We start from the raw sequence: 17,223 nt of genomic DNA on the forward strand, positions 1-17,223 counted from the left end.
GAGATCACAGATGGCAGAGCTGGAGGACCCTTGTGACATCACAAGTTTCCCAGGCCATCCTGCACATGGGTGTCTTTACAGATGCATGGTTCACTCCTGCCTGCCGGGTCCTGAGGGGAGTGGGGCAGGGCTTGCCAAGGCAGAGGGTACAAGTGTGGCATTTTCCGAGGGGCTGCCAAAAGACTCTTCCAAAATGTGTCGCCAGTTTCCATACCTATCGTGGTCTAAGAGTGGTTCTGTTTCCCCACATCCTTGACAGCATTGTGTGTTTCCAGTTAAATAGATGATACATGCTGTTCTATTATTTTCATTATGGTTCCCTGATTACTGGTGAGAAAGGGGTTTTAACCTTACAGATTGCCTCTCTGAATCACCTTTTCTATCCTTTGTTTCCACCTACATTGGTTGGGTGTCCACCGATTTTCAATTTTCTTGAGCCACAAAATCCTTTGTTCAAATAAACCCTTCCGAGGAATCCTAAATTAAATGAAAGCAGTGATGCATCCTGGAAGGGGGGTGGGATACCCAAAGGGCACCTGTTGTCCCCTCCCCCTCTGCAGGGGCCCCTCGGGCTCACAGTTTGCACACACTTGGTATAGTCCTACCACTCCAGCTACAACTGAGGAAAGTGAGATCCAGAGTCACCCAAAAAGGGAATGGCCAAGGCAGGTCTCCAGCCCAGGTGACCTCCCTCTGTCAGTATTCATTCAAGAAGGTAGATGATCCATCCATCCATGAGTGACTGTTTCATCACTTCCTTGCTGCGCCCTTCACTTTACTTGGTTTTTGTGTGATGGTGGTGGTACAGGCAGGGATGATGGCGGTGGAAGAGGAGTGATGTTGGTGGTGGAGGTGGTGATAAAGTGGTTGTGAAGTTGGTGGTGGAAGTGATGGGGAGGAGGTGGTCATGATGATGGTGGTGGTGGTGGTGGTGGAGGAGGTGGAGGAGGTGGTCATGATGGTGGTGGTAGAGGTGATGTGGTGGAGGTGATGAGGAGGTGGTCATGATGGTGGAGTTGGTAATGGTGGTGGTAGAGGTGATGATGGTGATGGTGGAAGTGATGGGGAGGAGGGGGTCATGATGTGGGTCATGATGTGGGTGGAGGAGGTGATGGTGGAGGTGGTGGTCGTGGTGGTGAACATCCTTGTCTTGTTCCTAATCTTCATGGGAGTTCTTCCAAATTTTTCCCACGGGCACGCTGTTTGCTGTAGTTTTCTGGTAAATGTCCTTTTCTTCCAGTTGAGGAAATTCCTTTCTATTCTTAGGTTGCCAAGATTTTTGCATCGCACATGGGTATTGAAGTATATCAGATGCTTTCCAGCATCTCCTAAGATGAGATGGTTTTTTCTCTCACCATGGGGCACTGGCTGAAGCCTTCCCTTGGAGGACCTGAATGAACTGATTTTGTCTCCTGCAGGGAACTCTGCTCTCTCGTCCCTTCCCCTGGCCCTTCCTTCTCTCTCCCCAAAACACAGATACTTTTCCAGGCCCCAGGAGCTGAACACGAGAGGAGGGCGAGGCATCAGAATGGAAATGATCTCCCCGAGCTGGGTCAGCACTTTCTGCCTGCCTGACTTCTGCTGCCATTTCCGGTCCTAATCCCGGGGGGACCAGCTCCCCCCAGCGTGTTCCAGACATAGCCCGAGACATTCTGAGGTTGCGTTAAAATGCTGGTGGCAGACAGACAGGGGAGGATCTTGAAGCCTCGCATTCCTCTCCAGGCGGGCGTGTCTGTGGTGGGGGAGGAATTTGTCCTGGGGAGGGGGGGATTCGGTCTGGGGTGTTGGGAGAAGGGCTGGTTGCTAGGCAGAATCGGCAGAGATGAATCATGTTCTGGCGTGAATGGGTTATGGGCTCCAAGGCAAAGTTATCCAAGGATGTGGAATCTTTTTGTTTGAGCTGGAAGGGAAGATGGATTCATCGGGTCCAGTCCCCTCATTTTGCAGACAGAGGAACTGCAAATACAGAGAGGGAGAGAGGCTTGCCCAGAGAGTAAGGAAAGCGTCTCTCACCTCCATGCTTTTTCCAGGAACTGGGGTCAGCACAAGCCTTTGGCACCACCTCCTGTATTGTACGCGGTTACTGTTCTAGGCTTCAGAGAATCCTGAACACGCTCTTCCCGAGCAAGAGAAATCCAGAGCGTTATGCTCTGTGAAGAATGTGAATGGTGTGGACTTCCCTGGTGGTTCAGCAGGTTAAGGATCTGGTGTTGTCACTGCTGTGGCTTGGGTTGCTGGTGTGGTGTGGGTTTGATCCCTGGCCCGGGAACTTCCACATGCCATGGGTGTGGTCCCCCCCAAAATAATAAACAAAATAATAATATGAATAGTGTGATGCCAGGGTGAATGGGGTGTGTGTGTGTGTGGGAAACATCTGAAGGGGAAATGGCATTTGAAGCAGGAGGCAGCCCTGGGAAGTTCTGGGAAGAGGGGCCAGCCAGTGCAAAGGCCCTGGGGTGGGAATGAGTTGGTGAATATTAGGGACGGCAGGGAGGCCAGTGGGCTGAGTGAGGCGAAAAGGGGACGGGCAAGGCCTTGGAGGTCAGAGAGAGGCTCAGTGGGCAAGCTGCCCTCCTACGACCCCTTCTCCTGCCCTGTGGTGCCGCCTAAGGGCCTGTCCTGTGGATGAATGAGCATTTAGTAAGCACCTCCTGTGTGCCAGGCTGTCCTGGGTACTTCATCCATGTGATTTGATTTCATCCTGTAGCAGCTCCTCCCAGGCTGACTGTCAGAGAAGAACAAATGGGAGAGGCCTGCGTTTATCCACAGCCACTTCGAGCAGGCGTCCCTGACCCAGGCTCTGTCCCTTGAGGCCCTCTGTTCTAGCTCAGCTGGAAAAGGACTTGTCTGCACGAGCAGATTGTCCTCTGGTTCGGCTTCTTAGGGAAAGGAGTGGGAAAGGTCAAGAGGAGACTCGGATCCCGGCGGGCGCCCAAGGAGACTTGCCAGGAAGCAGGGCCATGCTGGCCCAGGCCTTTGGGGTTGGAATGGATGAGCTCCTACTCGAAGGGAAATGGTCCCCAGGGGCCCTGCTGTGCTGGGAAAATGAGTGAGAATCTAGGGCTGAAGGGCAAACAGAATGGTGTGAGAAGCTCCCGCAAAGCTCCTTTGCCCCCAGCTTGTAAGCCCAGCGGATGCTTGGAATTCCACCATTAATGATTGACTCATTGGTGGTAAGCTCTGCTTTTGGCTCCTCTTCTTGTAAGATGCAAGTCCCCTTTGGAAAAAAAGAGTAAGACGATGAAGTCTCAAACCCAATATGGTGATAGAGATTGTAAATGATGGGGTGGATGCCGGACAACTCTGAGCAGCCTTCAGATTTAGAGCTCCCCATGGGATCAACAGAAGTTTTTGTTGGGGCTACACCACTGCCCGTCTTCTCCCTCTGCTCAGTCCAGCTTTCTTAACCAGCCTTCCACAAGTGTTGATCCCAGGAACATTCCTGAATAGATACCCTGCATGCTGACTTCCACCTCAGAGTTGGTTTTCTGGGCATCTGACCTGTAACAATGAAGGTGATGATGTTGCTGATACTGATGAGGATGGTGTCACTGATGTTGGTGTTGATGATGATGGTACTGCTTCTGCTCCTGGCGATGATGATAATGTTGATACTGATGATGATGCTAATGATGATGGTGATACTGATGATGATGGTGATGATGATGTTGATTCTAGTGATGATGATGCTGGTGATGATACTGATGACAGTGATGATGGTGATGGTGGATGTCTGTTCAGGCTGCTGTGGCAAAATACCATAGACTATGTGGCTTAAACAATAGAAATTTCTTTTCTCACAGTTCTAGAGGCTGGAAAGTCCAATTTCAAGGTTCTGACGGGCTCAGTTTCTGGTGAGCTCTCTTCCGGACTTGTAGATGGCTGCTTTGTCCTCGCATGGCCTTTCCTCTGAGCGTGCCTGGGGAGACCTTTGTCTCTAAGGTCCCACTCTTATGACTTCATTTAACCTTAATTACTTCCAAAAGACCCTATCTTCAGATAGTGAGGGTTAGGGCTTCAATATATGAATTTGGAGGGAGACATAATTTAATCCATAGCAGTGATGATGGTGACAATGATAATGGCTATGACCATGATGGTGACAGTGTTGTTGCTGCTGATGTTGGTGATGACGTTGCCCATGACGGTGGTGATGGTGATGGTGATGATGATAATGACAACTGTGGTAGTATTATGGATGGTTTTGGTGATGATATGGGTGTGATGATGGTAGGGATCATTTACTGAGTGCTTATTACATGCCTGGCACTGTGCTTTTTAAACTTTACATGTGATTTTTTTTTTAGGGCCTCACCCGCGGCATATAGAGGTTCCCAGGCTAGGGGTCAAATCAGAGCTATAGCTGCCGACCTACACCACAGCCCCAGCAACACCAGACTCGAGCCACGTCTGTGACCTACATACACCACAGCTCACAGCAACGCCGATCCTTAACCTACTGAGCAAGGCCACAGATCGAACCCGCAACCTCATGGTTCCTAGTCAGATTTGTTTCTGCTGCGCCACAATGGGAACTCCCAACATGTGATGATTTTTTAATCTTTACAACAAACCTGTGACTTAGGAGCTAGCATTCTGCTGATTTTTTTCAGGAAGGGAAATCAAGGCTGGCAGAGGCTAAGTACCTGCATAAGATCACAGAGAGAGATCATGGCAGAGCTGGGATTAGGGCCCCCAAGTCCCCAAGTCCCATTCCAAGGTTGTTCCCTCCGCCTGCGGTGCCCCTCTGTGTGGTGGGGAGGTTTTTGGACGGGGTGGGGGGAGGGTCCAGCTGGATTTCTCTGCTGATCCACCAGCCTGAGGCCCTGGGAGGCAGGTTGGAGGAAACTCTATTGCACCAGCAGCTTGAGGGCATTAAGGGTTGTCCTCCCCTGGGGTGGGGGGTCAGTTTTTCTGGAGTTATTCTGGGAGCTGGGCTTCTCTGAGGTGAGGCCAGGGGCTGGAGTGGCTAACATGACATTTCCAAAGATAGCTGGGTGGGGACAGTGGTGCTGGGATTTCAGGCTGGGCCTGGGGAGTAGCTGTGCCCTGTGGTTGACCAAGCACTGTTGGAGTGAGCTTGCCCATCCAGCCACGTGTGACAGAAGTCACGTTCCTGTGTCCACTGCACAGGGGCAGCCAGACCATGGTGTAATTTTGGAGACCTTGCTGTCGGGGGCTCGTCTCAAGGCAAAGACACCATAGGTTGGAAGCCTGGAGGTTATAGTATTCTAAAAATAGTAATAGTGGGAGTAGTAGTAATAACAGTAGTCATAGTAACAGTTACTACAATAATAAGGAGACCAGTGCTAATCGTACCAATGATAATAGCAGTAGAGACAATGGACTAGTAACTTGGGCTGGAATCCTGCTGAGGCCACTTCCTGGCTGTGTGATCTTGGACACAACCAAGATCTTTTAGTTTCTTCATCTGTACGATGGAATAATTGTAGCATTTTAGGATTTCTGTGCAGAGTAAAGGAGCTAATCTACATGAAACAACCAGTGGAGTTCCTGCTGTGGCTCAGCAGTAATGAACCCAACTAGTATCCATGAGGTTCGATTCCTGGCCTTGCTCAGTGGGTTAAGGATCCGGTGTTGCTGTGAGCTGTGGTGTAGGTCACAGATGTGGCTTGGATCTGGAGTTGCTGTGGCTCTGGTGTAGGCCAGTGGCTGCAGCTCAGATTTGCTTCCTAGCCTGGGAACCTCCATATGCCACAGATGTAGCCCTAAAAAGAAAAAAAAAAACCCAAAAAACAAAAAACCAAACACCCAGCAACTGTGCCTGGTATGTAGCCAGGGGTGAAGAGTCACACACGATCACAAGAGTCACTGTGACAGTGAGCTCTTTTTCTGTGCCACTTCCTTTATATGCTTCATCTCATTTAATTGTCATGTCAACATGACGAGGTAGGTACTGTGACCACCCCCATTTTGCAGGTGAATAGAGACTTGGAGGTGGTTGAAGTGTCTCGTCCAAGGTCACACAGTGGTAGGTGGCACATGAACCCTCCGTGTCTGACTCCAAGGCGCTGAGCTCACTCTGCTCTGCCCCACTCCTGCCTCCCTGTGCAGAGACAATCTTCTTTAGGGAGGTGGCTTTTTGAAGGGCTGGCTGATGTCATCTTGGGAGGTGGAGGGAGCAAGCAGACAGGCCAAAAAGCCACCAATGGGAGATGTGCTCCACATCTGTCTTCCGGTTGGGGCCGGAGCTCATCTGTGGGTCCCCTGACTCTGCCAAGACTCAGTGGGACCCAGAATTTTTCTGTCCCAACATGAGGGTGAACACAGAGTCTGCCTCCCTTGTCTTAGCTTCCAGGGGCCTTCATCATCAAAAGGCACCCCTCATTTGCTTGGCTTTTTAAGAAGACTCTGTGATCAGGACAGCCAGTTTTGACAGGACAATGCTTAATGGGAATTTGTAAAAGTGTGCATCTCGATGTGATCCCGAGTGGCCAGAATCCAGGAATAACATTTAGGAAAGGTTAATTAGCGATGTGGTTGTAGCCATGGTGTGGTGCCTTGTAGGGGACTGGGAGGTGGGCAGAGAAACTCAGCTGCGGCTCTGACCTACCATTTCTCTCTCTCTCTCTCTCTCTTTTTTTTTGGTTTTTAGGGCCGCACCCGCAGCATATGGAAGTGCCCAGGCTAGGGGTCAAATAGGAGCTACAACTGCCGACCTACACTACAGCCACAGCAATGCTGGATCCTTAACCCCCTGAGTGAGGCCAGGGATTGAACCCTCATCCTCATGGACCCTATTTGGGTTTGTTCACTGCTGAGCCACGAAGGTAATTCCTGACCTACCACTTCTTAGCTGCGTCACCTGAGGCAAGTTGTTTCAACTCTCTGACCTTTCTTTCTCCATCCATCCATCCACCCATCCACTCACACACCCCTCCATCCATCCATCCTCCCACACACTCACCAGTCACTCACCCATCCCTCCATCCATCCACCCTTCTACCCCTCCACACATCCATCCATCCATCCACTCAACTCAATAAACATTCATGGAGCCCCTAGGAAGTCAAGAGCTCTACCAAATGCTGGGTCTCATAACTGACATTGCTGTCATCAATAGAAGACTAAATTACAAACCATCACACATCAAATGCTGGGTAGCTGTTAATAAGAATGAGGCAGGTCTGTAGGCACTGATGTGGAGAAATACGGTTAAGAGGAAAAGAAAAAGATACAGAAGTATGTGTACTCTGCTACTATTTGTGTCAAAAAAGAAAAAAAAATGGACAGTCTATTTAAACACAAGTATATGGGATATGCCTAGAAAATCTTTGGGAGGACACTTAAGAAATGAAACAAGTACCAGAGACTCTGCCTCTGAGGAGGGAGGCTGGGGAACTAGTAGGGGTGGCAAGGATACTTCTATGTCACTCTATTCCCTTTCAGGCTGTTTGAATTTTTAAAATAGTCTATTATTTAAAATTGAAAAGAACATTTTAAAAAAGACAATTTCTGAGTAATGATATAGAAAGACAAGGAAAGAGCAAAGTACAAAGCCACCTGTAATCTGTGTGGTATTAGGGAGGGACAGGGGACTCTGGGAGTAGAGAGCACCTAGCTCAGCCTGGCAGAATCAGGGGAGGCTTCCCAGGGGAGGTGGAGTCTGAGATGAGGTTCCTGGGCTGAATGGAGGTTAAGGGAAGATGCCTGGTGAGGGCAGCCATGGCAATAGGAGCGGCACAGGGCCTGAAGGTAAGGTTCAGTGTGGTCAGAGCAAAGTGACTGACATGGTAGGAAGTTTGGCATTTGTCTGAGGGCAACAGCGAGCTCCATGACAGGTTTCAAGATGAGGAAGGCCAGGGTCAGAATGGGAAATGGATCTCAAGGTTGGGGTGAGGCTGGAGGCAGGGAGGCCAATAGGGAGGCCAGGAGAGATGATGGAGGCCTAGACTGTGGATGGAGGCGGTGGGAGGGGCAGAGAGGGAGTTGGAGATTGAAGTGACACCTTCTCCTAGGACTGAGCCTCCACTGAAATAGTTTCGGCAAACTGCTTGGCAAAGTGCAGAGCACTTGACAACGGTTATGTACCCTGGAAACTCCCAGGGAGCTTTGCAGAAACGCCCGTGCCCAGCCCCACTGGCACAGCAACAGATCTAATCAGGCATTGCCGTTAAATTGGGCTCCCCAATCAGTGGCTCTCAGGCATAGCCAGGCCTAGACAAATGAATGGATTGGGCCTCACCCTGTGTTGGGATTCACCTTCCCGCCAGTACTCAAGGCACAAGAGAGCTTCTAACATGGGGTGAGACTTCTTGGTGTCAAGTTCTGCCAAAAGTAAAGGAGGCAAGAGAAGCATGGGCTTTGAGGTCACCCGGCCCAGGCCCAAGCTGGTGGTTGACTTCTGAGCCAGTTTCCTTGTTCGAAATAATGCCCACCCCAGAGGGTTGTCCTACAGATGGACGGGATTGCAAAGATAAGGCTGCTGTAACTTACACATGGGGATCTCCTGTGGAGGGTTTACGTGGAGATGCTGAGATCCTGGATGCAAAGATCTCCAGACTTGAGCTCACTCAAGAGTACGTGGCGCCCTCGTGTGGTCCAAACCAGCTGTGTCCAGGAGAAGGAGAGGCTGGTGGAAGTTAAAATACTCATCTTTTTCAGCTGCAGGACCACATAGTTTGAGGTTTGGGCTATTCTGGTAATATTGCCCTGGCTGTTTAGGAGCAGCCTCTGATGTGTAGAATTTAGCCTCGGCTCTCAGACGATGGAATCAGAACAAAAGTGTTTCATTTAAAAAAGTCACGGAGAAAAGCAGTGGGGAATTGCACTGTGGCCACATATGAGACAAGCACAGCCTAGAGGGACCATGAATTAAATAGTAGAACACACCACCCGGGACACCGTGACGTGGTTCCACCCAGCGGCTCTAATTTGAGATTCTGATGAAAGCCCTGCTCTGTGGCCTTCCCCGCAGGCTGCGGCGGGTAGGGCCTTTGAAGTTCTGGGCCCTGCCCAGAACCCAAAGGAGTTTTTTGTTTCAGGTTTTTTTTTTTTTTTTTTTTTTTTAAATAAAGGAGGTAATATTCAAGAGACAAGGCAGCCAGCCTATGCTTGAGCTTTAAGAAGAACAAAAACATCTTTTGAACTTGGCAAATTGAGACTTAGCTGGCATTTTGAGGTCATGTTTTCTAGAAAATCGGGCTTCCTTTCGTAGGGCTCTGAGCTAGAGCGTGACCCTGGCCCTGGGGGCAGATGGGGTCGGGAGGGCAGAGATGAAAACATCTGTTATATGCCCCTGAGCTGGGGGGGATGTTTTTCAAACTTCAGGTCACGGTACACGTATCTTTCAGAATGAATGACTTAAGTGTCATACCTGTGCCGCTGTGGACAAAAGAAGTCTCCTCCTGATGGCTTGGCTGTCCGCCTCCACACAAAACCACCAGAGGTTCTCAAAAGTCAGGTATCGGAGCTACCCGCCCAGACTCCAGCAGAGCCCTGGGCCCAGCTCCCCACACTCTCTCCATAGTGGTCTGTACCTTTAGGCTGGTGGTACTCAGATTTCGGGATTTCACAAACCAGTGAAATTACAGAAAGAATCTTCTGGACTCCTTTGGAGTCACCAGCCTGTTACTTGGCAAAGAAAACAAGGGTAAGTGATGGCCATCTCCTTCCCGCCTTGTTGCAGGACACACGATGACACCTAGCTTTGTAAACATCTCCGTGCAGGGTCTCTGCCACATGAGTCCGGGAGCTGTGAGCGCCCTTGCTGTCCACACCTGGGAACGTGCCCCGAGGGGCTGTGGCAGCACCGGGAGGTGAGGGAGGACCGGAGAGACAAGGCTTTCCAGAGAAAAACGTTCTTACTTTCTTTTATTATATAAAGGCAGATCTGCGTTATGTACAATACTTGGGCCTACCAAACAAGCTTTCCAAGGCATTCTCTGGGTAGGCTTTTCCAAAACAGGCTCAGGTAAAATTAGTACTTGACCACCCAAATGGGAGACTGCACTACTCATTTCGGTTTTAAGGGCCCTCCACACAATTCACAATAGACATGGGCTGGGGTAAGGCTATAAACGTGAGCTGCGAGAACCCACAGGATTCAGAACAACTAGACTGTGTATTGTGCTTGCATTAGAGCCACGATGTGAACGGCAAATGTGCGGGTCTCATGGTTCTTTTATTGTAGGGCGAGGGCAGAGGGCATCTGAACACCTACGTGACTGCTAAGCGGTGACGGCGTGGGAGGGGGAGCAGCTTGTGTGACTGGGGTGGGGGCTTCGTCTAGGACTCATGTCTTCTCGGCCTCTCCTTTCTTGGGTTCTTGCTTGAGTTTGTAATCAGCCAGGGCGGCCTTGATGGCATCTTCGGCCAGCACTGGAAGTAAGAGAAGGAAAGAGAGCCTAAGTTTCTAGAAATCTATAGAAATGGCCCTAGGAAGAGAATTTTAAGAGCTGGGGGCATCGGTGCTGGGACGGGCTTAACAGAGTCACCTTGCCAGGGTGCTGGGCGAGAGCAGCAAGCCCAGTGGTCTGATGCCTGCTTCCTGGGCCAGGTCACTCCCACTGGGTGGCTCTAGGGACAGCCTGGGGGTGGCAGCCAGCCAAGATTCTGCTTAGTTCTTCTGCCTTTGGACAGCCATGCTTTTCTTGGGGGCTTTAGACATAAAGAGTCTGAGGCACGGGGGGGACATAACAAATGTCAGTCCTCAGCTGCTCACACGGAAGTCAGGATTGAGCATGGTGGATGCCGGTGACGCTGGCATAACTTAGGTCCTGCCAGTTGGTGGGATGTCATTGGCTGTCACTCTCTAGTGATCTCAAGTTTGAAACCTTTTATTTTGGAGTCTATATGAAAAGGGGGGCTTTGGGGAAAATAAAAGTAGAGAGAGCCGGAATGACGGCAGGGAGCACCAGCTGAGGGTTTCTGCAGCCAAGAAGGCCTAATGAAAAGGCGAGAGTTTTTCTGAAACCATGAGAAAATGTTTATAGGCTATGGCCTTTATTCCGGGTATTTGAAATTCCAGCTCAAGTGGAAGGAGCTCCGTCTCCGCCGGCCTCCTGAGGTTGGCGTGAGCGCATTGCTGCCTTGGCGCTGAGTTCTTCTCCTGTGAGTCTCACCCTGGCGGGAGGCCTGGTTCTCTGCTGATTTTTAACTAATTTGGTCAGTAAACCTCCATCATTAAGGCTACTGTTTCTCATCCCCTCCTTTCCCTAAGAAGGTTGAGATTTTAAAAGCTTTAGATTTAAGACAGAAACTGCACGGGACAGCCACGTCTAAGCCCTAAGGCATCTGGGCTTTCTCTTTAGGACAGTGGAGAGAGGACTGCTGCCCAACTGGGTTAGTCATTCCTCACACACAGATGCAGCCCAGATAGGAACAGCAGCTGGAGAGGAAGTGATGAAACACGCAACAGAGACTGTGGTGAAGGCCGAATTTTCTCCTTTACTGGTCCTAAATGCATTGCACAGGGGTGGGAACGGCACAGATTCTGGGGTTAGAGGCTGGGGTTTAGGTTCTGGCCCACCCCCTGAGGAGTGGTGGAATGGGGGTGCGTTAACCTGAGCCCTCATTTCCTCCTCTGCAGGGGGAGAGGTGAGGATGCCTTCTGAGGACTGGAGGATGGTTGTGAGGCTTAGAAATGAGGCCGTGGTGGGTCTGGCCCAAGGCACATCCTGTAAGCCTCAGCCCCTGGGGCTCTTCCCCTCTGCGGGTTATGGAGACTCGCTCTGCGAGCTCTAACCCCCAGAGGGTTATAAGGATGGATTCTACAACCAAAGAGGAAGCCCTGTGCCTCTGTCACAAGTGCAGGTTAATGCCATTATGAAATTAGCCCCAGCCGTCCAAGCCTGCGGGCATCCTGGGGCTGAGACTTACTGGAGCAGTGCAGCTTCACCGGGGGCAGGCAGAGCTCCTTGGCGATGTCTGTGTTTTTGATGGTCAAGGCTTCCTCCACCTGAGGGGCAGACGGGAAAGACAGGCAGGTTCAGCGCTGCTCTGTCTGGTGGGACAGAAAATGAAAAAGGCCAAAGAGGCCCCCACGACCGGGTGGTGGGGGATGATGTCCATTTATTAACCCCAAACAGAGGCCTCCCACTTGCACGGCCAGGCTGCAGCTGGGCTTCTCAAGTGCGAAGCATTCGTCGCCCCTGCACTGCTCGGCTGGCTGAGCACGGCTGGCAAAGACACAGCCGCCAGCCAGGAACGGAACCTGCTCGGAATCTCTGAGGGATCAGGCTGAGGCCAGTGACTTGAAGCTTTTTTTTTTTTTCAAAGGCAGTGACTCCCTATGCAGGTTTTGTGACTCTCAGCCTTTCTGATTCTTTACACTAAACATTCAGAATAAACCCCTTCAACTCTTAAGGGCTAAATAGCGTCAGGGAGGCCCCAGGCCAGAGGCATCTGCACCCTCTGCCCCAAGGAGAATCTTTCTCCTCGAGAAGGACTGAGAAGGATGCCTCGGTTTGGGCAAGAGCCTGAGGGCGTAGCAGGAGGCAGGCCTGTGTGGGGCAGATCCCCCTGCCTGGCCCCCAGTCTCCCAAGTCTGCTACCGCCACTGAATTACACTTCAAGTTCAGTTCTTTGAAACCCAGATGGGAGGCTCTCAAGGTCAGAGAAAGGCCCTGTCCCCACTCTGATTACACTCTTAGAGCCCGCAGGGCCCTGTCTCCTCATGTCCTCCTTCCCTGAGGACAGTTCTGGACAAAGCACTTCAGAGTCACCTCTGGCCAGAACAGGTTAGGGCTCTGATTCATTGGCCCAGAGAAGCCTGCGGCCAGGAGGCCCCGAACCACAGGAAGCAGGTGGCACGTGGCCTGGCGGGCGTCCTGGCTGTGGAGCTGCCCAGCTCCCTCCACACAAGCCTCCGTGACTCAGCTCCTTGAACTTGGACCCTTGGGCCTGCAAAGACAGGCACCTGCAGTTTCACTTTTCTGAGGTTCTAAGGACTTCAGGATTTTAGAAAGGCTAGTTTATTTCATGAATCCCCCTTAAGCCATCTGCAATCCTTCCTGAAACCTGATGGGAGGAAATAAAACAAACCCCCACCCTGCCCGCCCCCAGCAGACTCAGACTTCTAAGAAATTGTAACAAGGTCAGCAACCTTGAAGAAAGCCAAATGTTTCTTTTCACTTCTATTTTGTTAGAGGGGGAGGTGAGGATCTTTTTTTCTATTTGGTTAAAAATGAAACACCACCCAAACCCCTGAAAAAATTAAAACGATCAACCGCAAAAAACCCCCAACTAAAAAACACTTAACAAAATTATCTGTAATTCCCAATGTGGAAAAGAATGTAATAAAAACCTGGGAAATCAAAATTAAAAAGGAGATTCTTAGAATGATATTTAGAGGAAAAAAAAAAATCATAGGTAACTGGACCCATCCCTTAACTGAGAGCCAGGTTTGTGGGGTCTGTGATTTAATTCTAATTTGCAAGACCCTTACCGTCTTCCCCTTTACCCATTCGGTGGCTAATGAGCTGGAGGCAATTGCAGAACCGCAGCCAAATGTTTTAAACCTGGCGTCCACGATCTTCCCCTTGTCATCCACTTGAATCTAGCAAAGAGGCAGGTGTTAGCTGGTGACATGTCGGCCCATGGGGGGGCACGCACTCCCCAAATCCTCTGGTCCTGTTTCCGACACTTAAAAGTTTGGGCATTCATGACTGAGTTTCCTCCATTTCAAAGAGCTCGGTGATGAAAAGCTCAAAGCAGGAACTGCTACACACAGTCATACAGGTCTAGCTGGTAAAGATTAGCCGAAATTAATACCCCTCCTCCCCCCTCTCCTGATTTCTGGCTACAGCGGGCTCCTCCCAGCTGCTGGGTCAGCCTGCATCTTTAAGCACAAGAGAGTATGCAGTAAAGGTCTTTGGTTAGTGCTTTTTTCTCCAGCACTAAACTGCACCTAGGGGTTCCCTCCTGCCTTGTTTGTTTTCCAAGATAGGCAGGAAGACGTCTGGAGAGCTTCCCACCACCGTGAGGAAGGAGATGTGGAGGGGGTTATCCCTTGCCCCAAAGGGCAGGCCCTACCTGCGTGTTGTCACCAATGCGGGGGACATTTGATTTACTGCATTTCCTGTTTCTTTGGGGATTGCTTACCACACGGCCGTGCTTTTCCTTTGATCGGGAAAACTCACAAAAGCTTTTACTTAGCTACAGTTGGAATTTAGCTGATACTGGGAGTTCAAAAGTGAGACCAGTTTACTATGTCAGCAAGGGTCAGCGTAGTGTACCAGTAAGACTGGGATTCAGCCCCCGCTCAAATCATTCATATGTTGACTCCTCTCATCTCGCAGGAATCAAGATGGGGACCGAATGCAACGCTGCACGTGCAAACGCTCTGTCAACTAGGGAATACTGTACAAGTGATTGGATCACTGTTAACCACCAGTAAAGATGGAAACCAAGGGTACCTGTAATTTCATTACATCGCCACAGGCCGGAGCGCCCACCAATCCGGTTCCAACATTTTTAGCTGTCTTGTCAAGGGACCCCACGTTTCGGGGATTTTCATAATGATCAACAACCTGAAACGAGAGGGTGAAGAGAAATCACAATTACTCTTTTTTGGTATTGATCTCCCCGACTTTGATGGCACGTTTGAAGTCAGCAAACCGAACCCAGCAGGTGTCACGAAATACCAAGTTTTACCTGGGCGGGAAGGCTTATGCTCAGGTCAATGAGAACCACTGGCCACCCAAAGTCTTTGTGTGTCGCCTCTCCAATTACCTTCAGAGATTCATAATAAGGCAGAAAAATCTGCAAGATCTGGCTTTGTTCTGCAGGGTTTTGAACCACAAATAATTGACCTTTAACCACCTGAGGCATCAGAGTTGGGCTCAAACACCATTTTTTATCTCCATAAGATACATCTCAAAGGATCTATCAAAGCATAATACTTACCATTCAAAAATTGTAAAAGTAAGTATGGTCCAGAAATAAGTGTTTCCCAGAAGCTTCAAGGAGACTATTACAGGAGGGACAAGACTAGGAATGCGTCCACTTGTGGGCGATAATAAATAAAAACAGTCCTTTCACTGTATTTCAGGGCCCTGAACCCTCTGGTGCACAGTGCGCCCTGGTGGCTGCAAGGCTGAGAGCACCAATTCGTTCTGCGTGGACTGTCAACAACACACCCTCCTGAGCTGGGGAAGACAAGAACATGGGCAAATGCGTTGCAGCCAGAAGAGAAAAACAAAAAACAAACCCAAAACAAAGCAAAAAAGCTCAAACTGGCACATGGAAGGTTTTAAAAACTTTGAGGTCTGTTTACTAGTTAGCCGTAAGTATCCCAATCTTCCAGTCCCCTCCGCCCACTTATCTGTCCACGGATTTTGAGTCCAAGCCCTAGGACCTACAAGACAAAGTCCAGTCTAGACTTTCTGCCCCGTGTTGATCTGCTGCATTCTGTAGTTAACCGGTTCTAGAGTGAAAGAGTTTTACGTTTACGGACCTCACGCCCCTGGAATGTAAAGTCTTCAAACTACGCACCTATCTCTACTCACAGCTCCCCACCACCCCAAACAAAACTAAACAAAAATGAAAGCATTATGACTTGGTTACATGTCCATCCCCATTCGGAGGCTCTGAGCTCCTACAACAATAATAGCAGCAGCACCCTAAGTGGCCTCCCTGTGCCAGGCACCAAGCAGAGGAGGACCCCGCAGGCACGGTCTCGTGTAGGGGGACTGCTAAGAGCCCCCCCATATGATAAGTGGTAAAACAGGTTCAGCTCAGAGCAGTAACTTGCCCAAGGTCACCTGGCTAGAGCAGTGGCCTTAGGTGAGGCCGGAGCCCGCGCCATTCTGTGTGTGTCTGTCCCTGGAGTTCGGCTGTCAGGTCACAGCAGAACCCTGCTTGCTGGGCGGTTGGGAATTTTAAAGGCTTGGGTGCAAGAGATTAAAGACAGCGGCCGGGCCCACGGGCAGTCGCCGCTGGACGAGCCGAAACTGTCATTCTTATTTCAGGCGCCGTTAGTGCACTTGCGCATCGAGAGAAAGTTGGTCGAGGCGGACTCGTGCGAGGGGCGCCCCGTTTCCTGGGCCGCAGTGGCGTTCCCCGGGCCGCGCAAAGCCGGCCGGCCAGTCGTCCCTAGGCCAGGCCTTTGGTAGTACGCCTAAGTCCTCTCGGCGGTCCTAGTTCCCCGGCTGGTGCAGGCCCCGCGCACGCCCTCGCCCGCCCCTACCTTCTTGTGATAGAGCCGAGCCGGAGCTGACAGCTCCCGAGCAGGCAGGCGCGGGACCGGGAGCAGCAGGACCGAAGCCGCCCGCCTTAGACGGCCGGCGCCAGCCGCCGCCATCTTGCGGACTTGCGCCTGCGCAGGCCGAACGCGAGACCGAGGGGAGGGGCTCGTGCACGAGTTGGCACCCGGCTTGGAGCGCGCCCCTCTAAAGTCCCGGCGACTTTGCGCCTGCGCCCTCCCGCTCGGTGCTTGAGTCCGCGCCTTGGCCCCGCCTTGACCACGCCCCTCCGAGTCCGGCGAGGCGTGGAGCCCAAAGGTCTGAATTCGCAGGACGGTTTTTCCTCCGTGCTGGGTTATGGGTCTGAGGGGCTTCAGGCTGGAGTTCCGGACGCAAATTTATGTTCACAAAGTCCACTGCCGGAATGCGGCACAGAGGATCAACCATTCCACCTTTCTTAGCCCTGTTTTGCTGCTTAGAATGTTGAGGGTCAGAGAGGTTTAGGAACTTGTCTGAGGTTGCCCTGAGAGTTAGACTCAGTTGGGATGCAAACTTGGACAATCCTCAACTAGAATCCCAGCTCTGCTCCTTACTGGCTGTGTGATCCTAGACGAATGACATCGTCCTTCTAAACCTTGATCTCTTGTGTACTAATTCAAGGACAACTATTTCACCCGTTGAGCAAGTATGTTTTGAATGTCCACTTTGTGTCGGGGTGTTTTGGGGATCCCAAACAAAAACAGACATAATTTCTGACATAATTAAGCTTGCTAACGAGAGAGAAAGGCAATAGACACAGCAAGACTTTCCTACCTCAAAAAATAGGAAGCTTAATTAAACGAATACTTTGTCCAAACTTAATAAAAATTTACGTTTATGTCTATTCCTTTATTAAAAAGCAAACACAATTTATATGACAAGGCCTGGCAATGAAGAGATTCTAAATAGATGCTTAATAATATGATTTATTAATGTTGGGTTACAGAACAGGAGCTTATAAAATGAAAACTCACGTGTGTGTCTAACTACTAGGCACCAGGCATTACATAAAGGGGAAATGAGTTTTTCTCATGAGTCG

General features: G+C 50.5%; 1 protein-coding gene across 2 annotated transcripts; it reads right to left on the minus strand.

Moving 5' to 3' along the window:
- Nucleotides 1–9,817: 9,817 nt before the first annotated feature.
- Nucleotides 9,818–16,275, minus strand: ISCU (iron-sulfur cluster assembly enzyme). Of its 2 annotated transcripts, XM_003359136.4 has the most exons (5): nucleotides 16,151–16,275; nucleotides 14,379–14,492; nucleotides 13,409–13,519; nucleotides 11,842–11,920; nucleotides 9,818–10,341 (listed from the first exon to the last, which is right to left on the minus strand). In XM_003359136.4, exons 1-5 carry the CDS (start codon nucleotides 16,262–16,264, stop codon nucleotides 10,256–10,258), a joined length of 504 nt encoding a protein of 167 aa, XP_003359184.3. In that variant the 5' UTR covers nucleotides 16,265–16,275; the 3' UTR covers nucleotides 9,818–10,255. The 2 variants fall into 2 exon arrangements, with proteins under 2 accessions (XP_003359184.3, XP_084851791.1); XM_084995665.1 differs by lacking the exon at nucleotides 11,842–11,920.
- Nucleotides 16,276–17,223: the final 948 nt, after the last annotated feature.

Source organism: Sus scrofa, chromosome 14 (genome assembly GCF_054392235.1).
Source record: "Sus scrofa isolate SSC_HxYL_T2T_F1_AM1 chromosome 14, Sscrofa_HxYL_maternal_Yorkshire_Landrace_v2.0, whole genome shotgun sequence".
Lineage (NCBI taxonomy): Eukaryota > Metazoa > Chordata > Mammalia > Artiodactyla > Suidae > Sus > Sus scrofa.

Coding starts and splice junctions, on each gene's coding strand:
- ISCU (XM_003359136.4), bottom strand. CDS start 16,264: ATGGCGGCGGCTGGCGCCGGCCGTCTAAGGCGGGCGGCTTCGGTCCTG. Junction 11,921..13,408: donor AATGGGTAAAGGGGAAGACG/GTAAGGGTCTTG, acceptor TCTGCCCCTCAG/GTGGAGGAAGCCTTGACCAT. Junction 10,342..11,841: donor GGTGAAGCTGCACTGCTCCA/GTAAGTCTCAGC, acceptor TCTTACTTCCAG/TGCTGGCCGAAGATGCCATC.